General features: G+C 38.9%; 1 protein-coding gene across 6 annotated transcripts in view; it reads left to right on the forward strand.

Annotated features, from left to right (window-relative positions):
• Positions 1-11,989, forward strand: part of tmprss2.2.L (transmembrane serine protease 2 gene 2 L homeolog) — a 35,053-nt gene extending 23,064 nt beyond the window's left edge. For all 6 annotated transcript variants that reach the window (XM_041581515.1, XM_041581518.1, XM_041581520.1 and 3 more), the window contains 8 exons: positions 1,016-1,126; positions 1,208-1,251; positions 2,969-3,137; positions 4,173-4,348; positions 5,423-5,518; positions 6,931-7,073; positions 8,391-8,543; positions 11,645-11,989. In XM_041581515.1, the coding sequence (XP_041437449.1) occupies positions 1,016-1,126; positions 1,208-1,251; positions 2,969-3,137; positions 4,173-4,348; positions 5,423-5,518; positions 6,931-7,073; positions 8,391-8,543; positions 11,645-11,656 (904 nt within the window). In that variant the 3' untranslated portion in view covers positions 11,657-11,989. The remainder of the gene's footprint in view (positions 1-1,015; positions 1,127-1,207; positions 1,252-2,968; positions 3,138-4,172; positions 4,349-5,422; positions 5,519-6,930; positions 7,074-8,390; positions 8,544-11,644) is intronic.
• The last annotated feature ends 2,094 nt before the right edge of the window (positions 11,990-14,083 follow it).

A 14,083-nucleotide genomic window follows, 5' to 3' on the forward strand; every position in this document is an offset into this window, starting at 1 on the left:
CGACAGCCTAAAGATGGAATTTATAGTTTAGACAGATTAACTGCAAGCACATAACATTTAAGCTCAATTTTCTTTAATCTTTAAATTCTATTTCCAACTTTCTTCATAAATAAGACCTTCCCTTCCCTGTATTAGCTTGGTCATTCTTCTTTGGACTCTTCTTCTTTATTTCAGTAATATTTAAATCACGGGACCCCGTACAACAACATTTTCATAATGCCCACCCTGCACCCTGCACCCCACCCCAGATCCCTGCACTCTGCACCCCACCCCAGATCCCGCCCACTTAACATCACAATTAGAAGACCACATAGACATCAGCGCTAACAAAACATTGGTGGCAGGGGCCTATAGAGTATTACAATAATACATTGGTGGCCAGGGGATTAAAAAAATGAAAAAAACACACATTGGTGTTCAGAGGAATTCAACTCGTGGCTTCAGGACTTCAACTTCGCCTCGTTTTGTAACTTTGGGTCTTTTCGCCTCTTCAGGACTTCAATTTCGGCTGTTTCGTGACTTCGGGTCTTTTCACCTCTTCGGGACTTCGGCTTCAGCTATCTTCGTGGCTTCTGGTTTTTTTGCTTTGGCTTTTTTTCAGCACTTCCGCATTTCAGCTGTTCGGGACTTCAGAAGGAAGCGGCACGGCTTCGGCACTGTCAATGGGGTCCTGGCTCTTTCGAAAAGTTCAGCACCCCTTTAGGCACTTGTACCCCCTGTGCCAGGCCCAGGCCTCTGTGTGGGCTGATTGGGCCTCTGTGTACCTGAAATGCCAGGGCCTATTTTAATTCTCAGTCCGGTCATGTGCCCCCCTGATGACGGCCCTGTCTATAGGTATATATGTTACTTCACATTTCCAACGGTGTAAAATTATTCCAACCCTATTAAATTAAGGACATTTTTCTTTCAATGTCTTAAGTCTTCTATTTTATGTTTTTTTGCAATAGATTTCATTCACTCTTATACCCATAATGTGTCTTCCATTAATACACACAACTGTGTTTGGTCTTTGCAGGAGCAGCTATAACAGATCTGATACTTTGCCTTCCACCTATTCCCCTAATGGGTATTTCCAGCTGAATAATGGATCTTGGAGCAGCAAATTTTATACAAATGTTCAGTATAGGTATGACTATTATGTGTTCTGGCAAATAATATATTCATGTTTGGGGCTAATAAAACAGTACGTCTATATATCTATTTGCAGTTCTTCCTGTTTTTCGGGAAATGTGGTCTCGTTACGCTGCATAAGTAAGTATTACAGTATGCTCATCGACACAATAATTGAATTCTTTATTATCAGTTTTCGATCACAAATGGGACTTATAAGGACTTGTAACCTTGGAACCTGGACTCAAAACTATATTCTGGGAGGGGGGGTGGTCTACCATGATCCCTTTTGATACAATGAGCTTTCATCCTACAACAGAAAGTAGACATTAGAAATACAAAACTTCTTAAACCAAATGCCATTTGGGTCACAAAACCGCTGGACCTTAATCAAAATAAAAATAAATAACATTTTAAATTATATATTCGATAAAAAAATAGCACAAACATATATTCACATGGAATGTTTACCATATTTGTGGTAATTCCAATTTTACAAAATTAACATTGATTGGAAACTATAGCATTCCCGTCACTGGTGCAACTGTTCAGTAGAAAGAGTTTGTCTAAAAAAACAGATGTATAGGTGTCACTTGCCCCTTATTATTAAATATGTCACACATTAACACCTTCTGGTTCTTTTCAGTGGACTCCAACTTGAGGCTGCAGAGCAAATCTTGATATTTTCAGAACAAATATCCATCACAAGACCAGAAACTTTTAAACAGTTGACTTTCAAGGGACACTTTGGTACATGATATAGTGGTCCATCAAGATCCTTTCATCTGAGAGGTCTCTTCTTATTTAGATTTCACACCTGAAGTTAGTTCCCACATAGTTGTGCCTCAGCTCTTCCCAGAAAACCTGGACAACTGTATCTTTCCTACATGTTCCATCTTCTGCAGACCTTACATGCTTAGGATGATCTATTATGGGACTAGCCTCACTCTAACTATCCCTCATTCAACTTTGTTTGTGTTTTTGTTTCTAATCCCAAATCCAAATGAGACAAACAACCAGGGCCCAGGTACTCCTTGATAACAGTACTTAGAGTAGTAGATCCATATGATGACCACTTACATTTATACTCACTGCTTGGCATAATGCATGCAATACCCCAGTTCTGAAAAAATGGTATATTGCCTATATTTTGGACACAAGAAGCAAAGTAAAATAACTTGGAGACTGTTTGACTGGGAAAGACCATCTCCCTCATTTGTGAGATCCTGGCCCCAACTCCACATGACTTGATCTATCTTTTGACTGTGGTTCAACTGATAATTCTCCTACCTGATCAGGGCCTTTGGCACCTTGTTCTCTAAAATTTACAAGGTAATCCTGGCTCCCACTCTGGACCTGCCCATCAACTAGTCTACTCCCTCTAAAATGCCTGAGCTTACGCATCTGGGACAGTGATATCTTTTCTATTAACTGATCTTGTAGCAGCCAGATTTTATAGTTTGTGTTTTGCTCTGCCAAGTGTCTACAGACCCAATATAACCAACCTCATTAAAGACCCAATGTTGTCCTTTTCCAGACAGTCTATTCAATATCTGTCTTGGTATTGATCACATATGGACCAGGTTTAGTCCCAACTCAGCAGCCTATATCTGCTTTTGTATGGACACCTTTTGGCCTCTAATTTAAGAGGGCTGTCCAGATTTATACCATTAAAAAATGGGTTGAACCCAATAACATAGGTTAAATTGTCAGCATGGCCGAGAGTAGCTGGATTTAGTGCATAGCCTAAAATGTTCACACTTTTTAAGTGTGTAAGGGTCTATATTTTCAAGCTTTTCTGCTGTTTTTTGTAGTTCACAAATTAATTATGCTGTGGTTTTAATTCCATTTTCTGCAGGGTGCGGTGTATCTAATAACAATGTAGCCAGTCGTATAGTAGGAGGAACTAATGCTGCCTTAGGAAACTGGCCATGGCAAGTCAGTCTACGGCACTCATCGGGCATTTTATGCGGTGGGTCCATCATTTCTCCTAAGTGGATAGTGACTGCAGCTCACTGTGTATATGGGTAAGTTGTGGATCAATCAATATGTTAATTTCATAGAAATCAAGTGTTGATATTGGTGTTTACAAGTTGATACAAGTATCAGAAATCCACTTTGGGTATACTGATGAAAATAGGTACCTACTGCCCAAAATGGACACTATTTTGGTACAGAAGAGTAGGAGAGCTTAGGTTAGGGTAGGTCCTCTGGGTGATGTGTTTTCCCAAATGGCGTCATAGACACTCCATGACACAATTTAGGATACAACGATGAGGAAGAAATTGTCTTTGGTCATTAGGGTCTGCAAACATGAGAATCAGTATAGAACACAGAGGTAGGAAAAGCTATTTTTGTATTGTGTTGTAGGAGTATATGATTATTATTATGGAGTATGATTGGAGTAATGGTTTGTAAATATGCTAAATGGCTACATCTAGTTCAGCAACGTATGAAGAAAGATGCTCCTTTGTATCTTGTAAATTTTAATGATATCTGATAGAGATGGTAACATGGTCTTCTTTAGTTTTATGTAACAGAGAAAACTATACAAAGGGGTGACTATGACCATACATATTTGGTACAAACCATAGCAGCATCTTTGCAACATATTAATTGTGACTTAAGTATGAGTTTCCTCAAACTGCTAATAAAAAATACATCTCTGTATATTCCTGTTTGACCCAAGAAAAGGTACGTAAAAGAAAAAAAATACATTAAAGGCATACTTTATAACACATTTGAAAATTAACAAAGGCTCCAACACTTGATGGTATTCACCCCACGGTATCGAAAAAGCTCTGCTTTCTGGCTGATCACCTGAACAGTACCCTGCTAGTGGATACCATGAGTATTAAATTGTACTACTGCCCTAAAATTGTAGCTGCCATATATACTGTAAATACTGATGCCCAACATTTCTGTAGTCAACAGAGAAGTGGGAGTGACTTGAGACATTTTGTTTATTTCATTTCACAAATGTAAATGTATATTTACATTAGTTTTATTATATATAAATATCTGTAAACTGAACACAACACTATTTTCTGTTTTCTGGGAAGGTCCTCTGGAATTGCTTCTGACTGGAAGGTTTTCGCTGGGTTACTGAACTTGTCAAATTATTATGACAGCAATGGCCATTTAGTGGAAAAAATAATTGCACACCCTGGTTATAAGGATTCCAATAAAGATAAAGATATTGCCCTAATGAAACTAAGAGATGAAATAACATTTGGCTGTAAGTATTCTTCAGGGGGAAGTGGGAGGGGAAAACCAATATGTAGCCAATGAGAGAATTCCAGTTTGAAGTTAAAATATTAAAACAGCCAAATCCAATAGCAAAACCAACATTAAGAGGTACTTTTATCAAAGGTTGAATATCAAATTCATGTGAGTTTTTAAAAACTCCCATGAACTCGAAAATCAACCAATCGAAATGTATTTAAAAAAACAAATTTGTTAAACTCCGGTGAATAGAATTGACCCAAAAACTCAAATCGAATTTTCTCCGAAAAAACTTGGTTGTCAGGAAGGCTGCAGACAACTCACAATTGATCCCTGGAAATCTCCCATTGACTAAAACAGCAATTTGACAGGTTTTAGGTGGTTAGGTTTTTATAGTCAAGTTCAAGTTCTTAAAAGACCAGAGTATGATCAATCTTGAAAATCGAATTTGAATTTTTAAAAAAACTTGAATCGAATTTGAACAATTCAAATTTTCAATTTGACCCTTGATAAATCTGTCCCTAAATGTGAATCAAGTGAATAATCCAATATGTTGTCTGCATAACCCAGTATCTAAGTTTAAAGTAACTGAATTGACTGAATAATACCTAAACCAGAGGCTTCCCAGTAGAGTTGAAAAAAATAATTTCCAGAATGTTGATATTTAGCAAAACAGCCTATTAAATATCACGGAAACTCATGATAACGGTTCAGTAATGTGCCCTTACCCTTTGGCCTTGGCCAAATTGGCTTCTAGAGGTAAACATCAAAAGAATACAAGTGCCATGTACAAAGTTCAATTCTTGACTCAAACCCACCATGTTTTTACCCATAATGCTACATCAGTGGCAGCTGCATCTTCAAAATATTATTTTGACAGCCTGGACCTGGAGAAATTGCTTTTGGCCAACTGCGATGGCCTTTATAAATAGCTATAATTTCAAAGTTTCTCAATGGTGTAATTATGGCTGATGACAAGATGTTGTTTGTCATTGCGATTCTAAGTAATTTAAATATATATAATGCAATCGGTCTATCTTTGCACCAGTAGTTCTTACAATGTTCACAACTTGTATAACTTTTTCAGATAACACTCAGCCGGTGTGCTTACCCAATTCTGGAATGTTCTGGAATGCTGGCACATCATGTTGGATATCTGGTTGGGGTACGACCTCTGAAAAAGGTAAGAAAAAGGTTAGGATTAAAGTCTGAGAATGGGCATTTCCCAATTAAAATAATAATATTTCTTATACTTAAAGTGATTCTGAACGTTACAAACAGGGCATAACTATAGAAGTATACCAGGAGGTACAGGAGGGCCCTGTGGCTCTCATACAGGGGCGCCATCAGGGGGTCACAGGGGGGACAGTTGTCCTGGGCCCATAGGGTTTGGTGTCTAAGGGGGGGCCCAGCCATGCTTCACTTACTTGATTAGTCGGGCCCCTCCTGCTTTCAGCGTCCTGCACAGCAGCTCTCTGCATGGAAGCTTTTCACCTATTAAGATTTACTGTAACCTCATTGGTCCTTTAAAAATAAGTCCCGGTAAATCTGCATTGGGATTGGATCCCCTTATCCAATCCCTGTACAGCTTTACCGGGACGTACAGGAGGGTACGAGGGTACAGGAAATCTTAATAGGAGAAAAGCTTCCGTGCACAGAGCTGCTGTGCAGCACACTGAAAGCAGGGGGGCCCAGCTAATCAAGTAAGTGAAGCATGGCCAGCCCCCCTTAGACACTAAAATTTGAGGGGATCTGGACAATTTTTTTTTTTACTTGCAGGGGGTCCCCTATTCACCAATGGCTTTCTATAACTTGGGGGGGGGGGCAGGCCATCATTTTTTTTTACTTGTAAGGGGGGCCCTACCCCAATGTTTTTTTTTTAACTTATACGGGGGCCCTGATCACTAATTATTTTTTTTAACTTGTAGAGGGACCCTGACCACCAATTTTTTTAAAAAAAATTTATGGGGGCCCTGGCACCACAGTTTTTTTCTTATAAGGGGGCCTGACCATCAATAGCTTTTTATAACTTGTGTGCGTGGGGGGTTTACCTTTTTTAGCACTGATGTCTATGAGGTCTTTTAACTGTACTGTGGAGTGGGCGGGAGCTGGGTGGGTCCAGGGGGCCCTGAAAATATTTTTGTACGGGGCCCTGTGATTTCCCTGCTCTCATAATATATCATTTGGTAATGTGTGGGTCATATGATAAGCCACCACTGTTGGACTTCAACTGTTCAGCCTGTTTCTTCTAAGCCTTGACTTTATGTCCCAGAAAGCCTTGCAGTCGTGGCAAACTGGTCAGACCTGGTACAATTTCTTTGTAGGATGAAACCAGCAAACTCACTTCAGGCAACTTATGGAGACGGAAGTAATTGGTTTGCCAGATTTTAACTTCTGGAAAAGAAGTTTGATTGTCTACAGTTGTGTACTTCAAAAGTTGGCGGGGTGCCCCAAAACATCTGTATTCTAGAGCACCAATAAATTGTTTCTTGGCACTGAAACTTAGCATGAGCAGAGGTTTTCAAACACTCCCTCTCTCTAAACAATGGCTAATTTGTTCAAACTGTTTATTTCTTTTTACTGTTTTAATTTTAGGTACGGTTTCTACAACTCTGAAGAATGCTGAAGTTCCTCTGATTGACTCGAAAGTATGCAACCAGTCTTCCATGTACAATGGGGAAATTACATCTTCTATGATATGTGCTGGTTATCGTTCGGGGGGTGTCGACACATGCCAGGTAATCCATTATGTTTTTCGAATGATTGGCCACATGCTGGGCCTTATTTAACAAAATTGGGCATACTAGGAGCAAAAAAAAAAGGTGCATCGTTGTACCTTTAAAACACCAGTCATACACCAGTAGCACCAGAGTCTTACCTCTCATTTGTCCAGTTTTATTTCGTCAGTTACTAAATAAAAATGCATCTAAAAGGGATTATGTTGTGTTTAATTTGGTATAGTTTTTATTTCTAAATTTCAATTTAAATTACAAATAAATCATTCTACAATATAATATATAATTTTATTCCTGAACCATTAAGTATAATTTTTAGTTCCAATATTGGTGTAGCGCCAGCCATCTCAGCTAATTGTGCCGGATTCTGAGCTTTCAGAAAGAGCCAGCACTTCATGATGGAGCTGCTTTCAGACAGGCTATTGTTTTTTCCTACTCAATGTAACTGAAGGAGTCCCTTTGGGACTTGGATTTTTACTATTCTCATGTCTACCAGGGAACTGTTATCTTGTATCAGGAAACTGTTATCCTGTTACTTTCTCATTTTTATGTTATCATATGGCTTGGGCACCTGGGAAACTGACAATTTGTCTAGTCCCATGTCAGAATTCAAAAGTAAAAAAATCTGTTTGACCTTTTGAAAAATGACTTTCAGTGGAGAATTCTGCTGGAGCAGCATATTGACTTATGTGTTTTAAAAAAACATGTTTTCCAGTGACAGAATCTGCTTTTATGCCCCATAAGAGCCCCACTTAGTATGTGTAAATGTGGCTTCATATTCTTTGTTCCTTTGTTAAAAAGGTTTTCGTGGCAAGTATGTCTTCCTGTTTGATGATAGCGTTCTACAAAGAAACCAAAATAATTTCTACAAGAAATATTGTTTTGGTGAGCAGAATTCTTCTTGGTGAATAGTGCTTTGCAAATATTGTGCCCCAGCAGAGTATAAGGTTTCATTTACAGTTAGAGCTGCAGTATTTCTGGTCAGGTGATCTCTGAGGCAGCACACAGACCATCACTAAATGGTGGCTCAAGGCAAGAGATGTAAAAGGGCAATTATTATTATTATTATTAACATGTATTTATTTACACTGGGACCAGGTTCTTCAGGAGCAGGTTATCCTGCCTGTGTAAATTTTTGGAATGTAGGAGGAAACCCATATAGAAATGGGAAGAATATGCAAATACTTTGCAGACAGAGCCCTGACTGAAACAGAAATCAGGACCCAATGCTTCACGAAAACAACACTAGCCATTACTATTGCTCATATAATCTGATTTTTGTCGAATAAAAAAACTGGATAATTTGTTTTGATTTCATAGGGTGACAGCGGAGGTCCATTAGTAACCAAAACCAGCTCTATTTGGTGGCTCGTTGGTGACACCAGCTGGGGATATGGTTGCGCCCGAGTCAATAAACCTGGTGTATATGGGAACATGACAACATTCCTGGAATGGATATATTTACAAACAAGGGTAAGACACGCTGAGCCTTTATTACACTTTTTATTTCCCCTTTAAAGACCTTATCTGCCGCATCTAAATTTGATTCTTCTTTGCAGAGGTTGCACATGTTAGAGATTATTTTGTTGCAGGAAAGTGATACATATAGTACCTAGAAGCAGTAGGGCACTAAATAATTGACATTTATGGGGGAGTTTTATTGGCACACAGAGACATCTGTTGGCATATTCTGGCTGATCGCCCTCCCACCTACTTTAAAGTCAAGTTCAAAAGGAACGAAATATGGGATTGAGGAATAATCTTAATACACCTAGGGCAATAGAAATATTTCTGAAGGTGTATTTCACACCTGTCATAAGCAGACATTAGATACAGGGCTTTCCCTCTTCTATGCGGCCTCAGGCACCCCTTTAACTTGACTAGTCCACAATTGTACATATGGAAGCCTGCAATTACTGCCTGCCTGGACCTGAAGATAATTCCAATGTTCCCTAGAGCAGGGATCCCAACCAGTGGCTCTTGAGTAACATGTTGCTCACCAACCACTTGAATGTTGCTCCCAGTGGCCTCAAAGCAAGGGCTTATTTTTGAATTCCATGCTTGGGGGCAAATTAAAAACCAGTTGTACTGCCAAACAGAGCCTCCTGTAGGCTACCAAATAGCTAATCACAGGACTTATTTTGCGCCACCAGAAACAATTTTTTATGCTTGTGTTGCTCCCCCAACTCTTCTTACATTTGAATGTGGCTCACAGTTAGAAACGTTTTGGGACCATTGCCCTAAAGCAGTGAAGTGTAAAATGTAATTATACATTTTTTTCCAGAGAAAACAACCCCAACCTTGACAGTCTACCCTCATAATTAAAGTCTTCCATCCCTCTAACCAGTTTAGTTGCACTTAGTCTCTGCACTCTCTCCAGCTCATTTATATCCCTCTTAAGGACTGGAGTCCAAAACTGCCCCCATACTCCAGATGAGGCCTCACCAGGGACCTATAAAGAGACATTATTATGTTTTCATCCCTTGAGTTAATGCTCTTTTTTATACAAGACAGAACTTTATTTGCTTTAGTAGCCACAGAATGACACTGCCCAGAATTAGACAACTTGTTATCTACAAAGACCCCAAGATCCTTCTCATTTAAGGAAACACCCTTCAAATTTTGGGTCATAGTTATCAAGGGTCGAATTTAGAATTTGAAAAACTTTGAAATTCGAATTCAAAAGACCAACCGAAATTAAGTTGAAGTTTTTTTTTTGGCCGAATAGGTCAGTTTTTGATCGAATAGGTCCATATTTGGCTGAATTCTAATCATACAAATTGAAGTAATAGCACATTTGATCAAATTCGAATTGACTCCAAATAGGTTCTAGGAGGTCTCCCATAGGCTAAAATAGCAATTTGGCAGGTTTTAGATGGCAATTGGTCGAATTTGAATTTTTAAAGAGACAGTACATGATAAATTTTGATATTCAAATTTTCGAATTTCTTAAAAATTCGAATCGAATTTGGACTATTCCCTAGTTGAGGTACACAAAAATAGCTTGAAATCCAAATTTTTTTAATTCGAAAATTCACCTCGACCGTTGATAAATCTGCCCCTTAGTGTATAACTTGCATTTATATTATTTTTGCCAAAATGCATAACCTGCATTTATCAACATTGAACCTCATTTTCCAGTTTGCTGCCAACAAAGTGGCAGCATCCTGCATGGAACCTATAGTTCTGCACAATTTAGTATCATCTGCAAAAATAGAAACAGTACTTTCAATGTCCATCTCCAGGTCATTAATAAACAAGTTGAAAAGCAAGGGACCTAGTACAGAGCCCTGCGGTACTCCACTAACAACACTGGTCCAATTAGAAAATGTTCCATTTACCACCACTCTTTGTGGTCTATCTTTTAGCCAGTTCTCTATCCAGGTACAGTAAAAATACTATGTTCCAGGCCAACATTCCTTAATTTAACCAGTAACCTTTTGTGGGGCACTGTATCAAATGCTTTAGCAAAGTCTAAGTAAATCACATCCACTGCCATCCTAGAATTGAGGTCTCTACTTACTTTCTCATAAAAAGAAATTAAGTTAGTCTGGCAGTTAGTCTATTATGCATAAAACCATGCTGGTACAAACTCATAGTATTATGATATGCTATGAAGTCCAGTATCTTATCCTTTATTAATCCTTTGAAAAGCTTTCCCACCACTGATGTCAGACTAACTGGCCTATAGTTTTGAGGCTGAGAACGGGATCCCTTTTTGAATAGCGGCACCACATTAGCAATTCGCCAGTCTCTCTGCACTATGCCAGACCTTAATGAATCCTGAAGAATTAAATAAATCTGGCCCCGACCTTTGTTTATCTTAACATGTTCTGGTCTCTTTTGAATTTGTGATCATGTGTGAATCATGCATCATTAGTTTTATTACTAGAATTGGGACTATCAAGAAGGAAACCTTCATTAACTCATTCCTCATTTGTGTAGACAGAATCTGAGTTTAGAATCTGAGCTTTTTTTTTTTGTTTCCATCAACCAGCTGACCCTCTCTGATATTAAAGGTCCCACCCCTTCCTGCTTCATAATTTTGGATTCTTTTTACTGCTCAGTGGTCTCAAATCAGATGCTTATATTTGAATTTCTGGCTTGGAGGCAAGTTTTAGTTGCATAAAAACGAAGAGAACTTTAAAAGTGAGCCTCCTATAGGCTGCCAGTCCACATAGGGGCTACCAAATATCCAATCACAGCCCTTATTTGGCTCACCTGGAAGTTTTTCATGCCTGTGTTGCTCCCCAGCTCTTTTTATTGTTTAATGTGGCTCACGGGTAACAAAGTTTGGGGACCCCTGCCCTAGAGTGTTGCATCTATCCAACTGACTTTGAGCAAAGTGAATGGAACACTGATGCCGTTATTCATACCGCATGCATTGGCATTCCCACTCAGAAACTGTACACATAATACTTTAAATTATTGAGAGCTAATTTGCACTTGCATTGGCACATCACACACACAAATTGCAAAAGATGCTATGACATGGACACCTGCAATGATGCATTTAGCCTTTTATGTATAAAGTTGTATTGTGTAATAACATCACTTATTTCTATTTATTTCAGATTAACAGTTGATGAATGCTCCTATGTTTTTATTCTAACAATTTCAAGAATCTGTAAAAATAAGAGAACAAATCTGATTATTTATCCCAAAATGTGCCTTAGAATGAGAATTGTTGGTTGAACTGAATGAATTTGTTGAAGAAAATTCCTTTGGGTATGGACAGTGTACCTCTCCCAATGTTTGAAAATCATCTTTTAGCATATCCAGACTCCTTCTTCTGTTACTCCAGGTCTGGCAGCTCTAGGTTTTTTTTCAGACAATGAAGGATCATGTGGACTGATTCATACCAACCAAAAGGCTACTATGAAAACATTAAAGTTTATTTTTTCACACACCTTCATCAAGCTTGTGTCTGCATGTGGTTCTTACTGCCAAGCAATGGGTTATTTCACAATGAAATGATGTATGTGGGATATATCGTGGAGATAATGAGATGTAAAAGTGGCTGCTCTGTCTTTATAATGGCAGCTTGGACCTGGCTAAAATTCCTCTTGGAGAAAGGAGAAGGTTTTCATGACTTAGAGATGTAGGGGCAAATTCACTAACCTGCGGAAATTTACCAGCGATGGCTTTGCTCACATCGCCATACTTAGCCAGGCGAAAATTTGCCAGGACAAACCTAATTTATTAAAATTCTAAGTTGCGTCCAGGGCGCAGAATGATGGAGAAGTTTCGCTAACGTTAATTCAGCCAGTAAAGTGAAGTTGCGCTAGTGTTGGCTAATTTGCATACGGCGGGAAGTTAAAGTACAATGGACGTATATGTTGCAGCAAATACATTACACTACACAAGCCCAGGGAACCTTAATAAAATAAAATAGAGTTATTATATTGCCCCACACATGAGCCCAGTGTATAGTTTATGTTCCATATGTTAGGAAATGTAGGGGGGAAGCCAGTTACCCTAAAATAAATTTACGATCTTTTGCAGCCTATCACCCTGAAAAACTAAAAAGTCGCCAGCATTTTTTGGGACTTAGAAAAATTTCAACTATTTTTTGAGGAACTCCTATCTAGTGATGGGCGAATTTATTCGGCAGGCGCGAATTCGCGGCGAATTTGCGTGATTCGTGGCAGGCGAATAAATTTGCGAAACGCCCGCGAAAATTTGCCGAAAAAACGGGCGCCGGCATCGAAAAAACGGGCGCCGGCGTCAAAAACGAGACGCCGGCGCCGTTTTGCGAATTTCGCGCTAAATTCGCGAATTTTTCGGCGAAACTGCGCAAATTCGCCCATCACTACTCCTATCTACTCTTTTGCATTTCTGGCGCAGGAGGTAATGTTCTGTAAAATCTGCATCTTAGTGAATTTGCGTAGTTACGTCCATTCGCCAGAGCGAAAATTTGCCTGGCGTTAGAGTGCGAAGTATCGATACAGTCCACTCCTTCACTAGCGAATTTATGCCTGCACCTGTTAGTAAATCGGCAAAGTGTGGAAATAGCGTCATGCTGGCGAATTTTCGCAAAACGTTAGTCACTTCGCCCTTTGGTGAATTTCCCCCTTAGAATGTGATGCATATGCATGAAGTAGACTGCAGGTGGTGTTGCTCAATGGAATGTTGTGTAGGGAATGTAGTGATATAACCTTACCCCACAATCTATAGAGAATACACTCATCTGCCATCAGTATATTGTAGGAGTGCTCCTCTAAAGCCCCAATTTTTCCTTTCTGTATACATGGACAATAGCATTGTGGGTATCCTTGCCAATATACTATAGACATATTACTTTCCATTGCATTCATTTCTATGAGCTGTTTAAAACATGGTGATCAAGCACCTGCCCCAGAAGGAACTATTTCTGTATCAACATACTAAGCCATCTTGGGGCAAATTTATTAAGGTTCGAGTTGTTATTTCCATTAATATTCAAGTTTTGATGTCTTTTTTGGTCAAAATTCACATTTTCGGGTTAAAAAAAATCCAATTGATCGTGATAAACTGGAATATTTGAGATTTCTTATTCCTTGAGCCTGGAAATAGCTTGAATCAAAAAATACAACATCTAAAACCTGTCAAGGTCATGTAGGAGTCAGTGGTAGAGGTCCCTTGAACCATTTGAAGATGTTAATGTCCTTCATGATGTTTTTTTTGGAGAGTTTTGCCCAAAAACAGGAATGATACAAGTGATTGAGTTTTTTTCTGCCAAAAGTTCAATTAAGTTGGGTTTTCGGGTTGCAGGACTTGAACTTGCAGATTCGGGTTTTTGCCATTCAAGTTTTTTCTTGAATTAGATACCATACGAGTTCTGAGCTCATTCGAATTCATTCAAGGTAAAAAAAAACTCTAACACTCGACCTTTGATAAATACCCCACTAGTGTCTGAAAACTAAACGCCATGGGGCAAATTCACTAAAGGGCAAATTTTCACCTCGGAAGCCTTTACCACAATTTGTGCCACTTCGTCAGCTAATTCACTAAAATGTGAAGTTGTGTCTTGC

The sequence above is a fragment of the Xenopus laevis genome, chromosome 2L (assembly GCF_017654675.1).
Source record: "Xenopus laevis strain J_2021 chromosome 2L, Xenopus_laevis_v10.1, whole genome shotgun sequence".
Classification (NCBI taxonomy): domain Eukaryota; kingdom Metazoa; phylum Chordata; class Amphibia; order Anura; family Pipidae; genus Xenopus; species Xenopus laevis.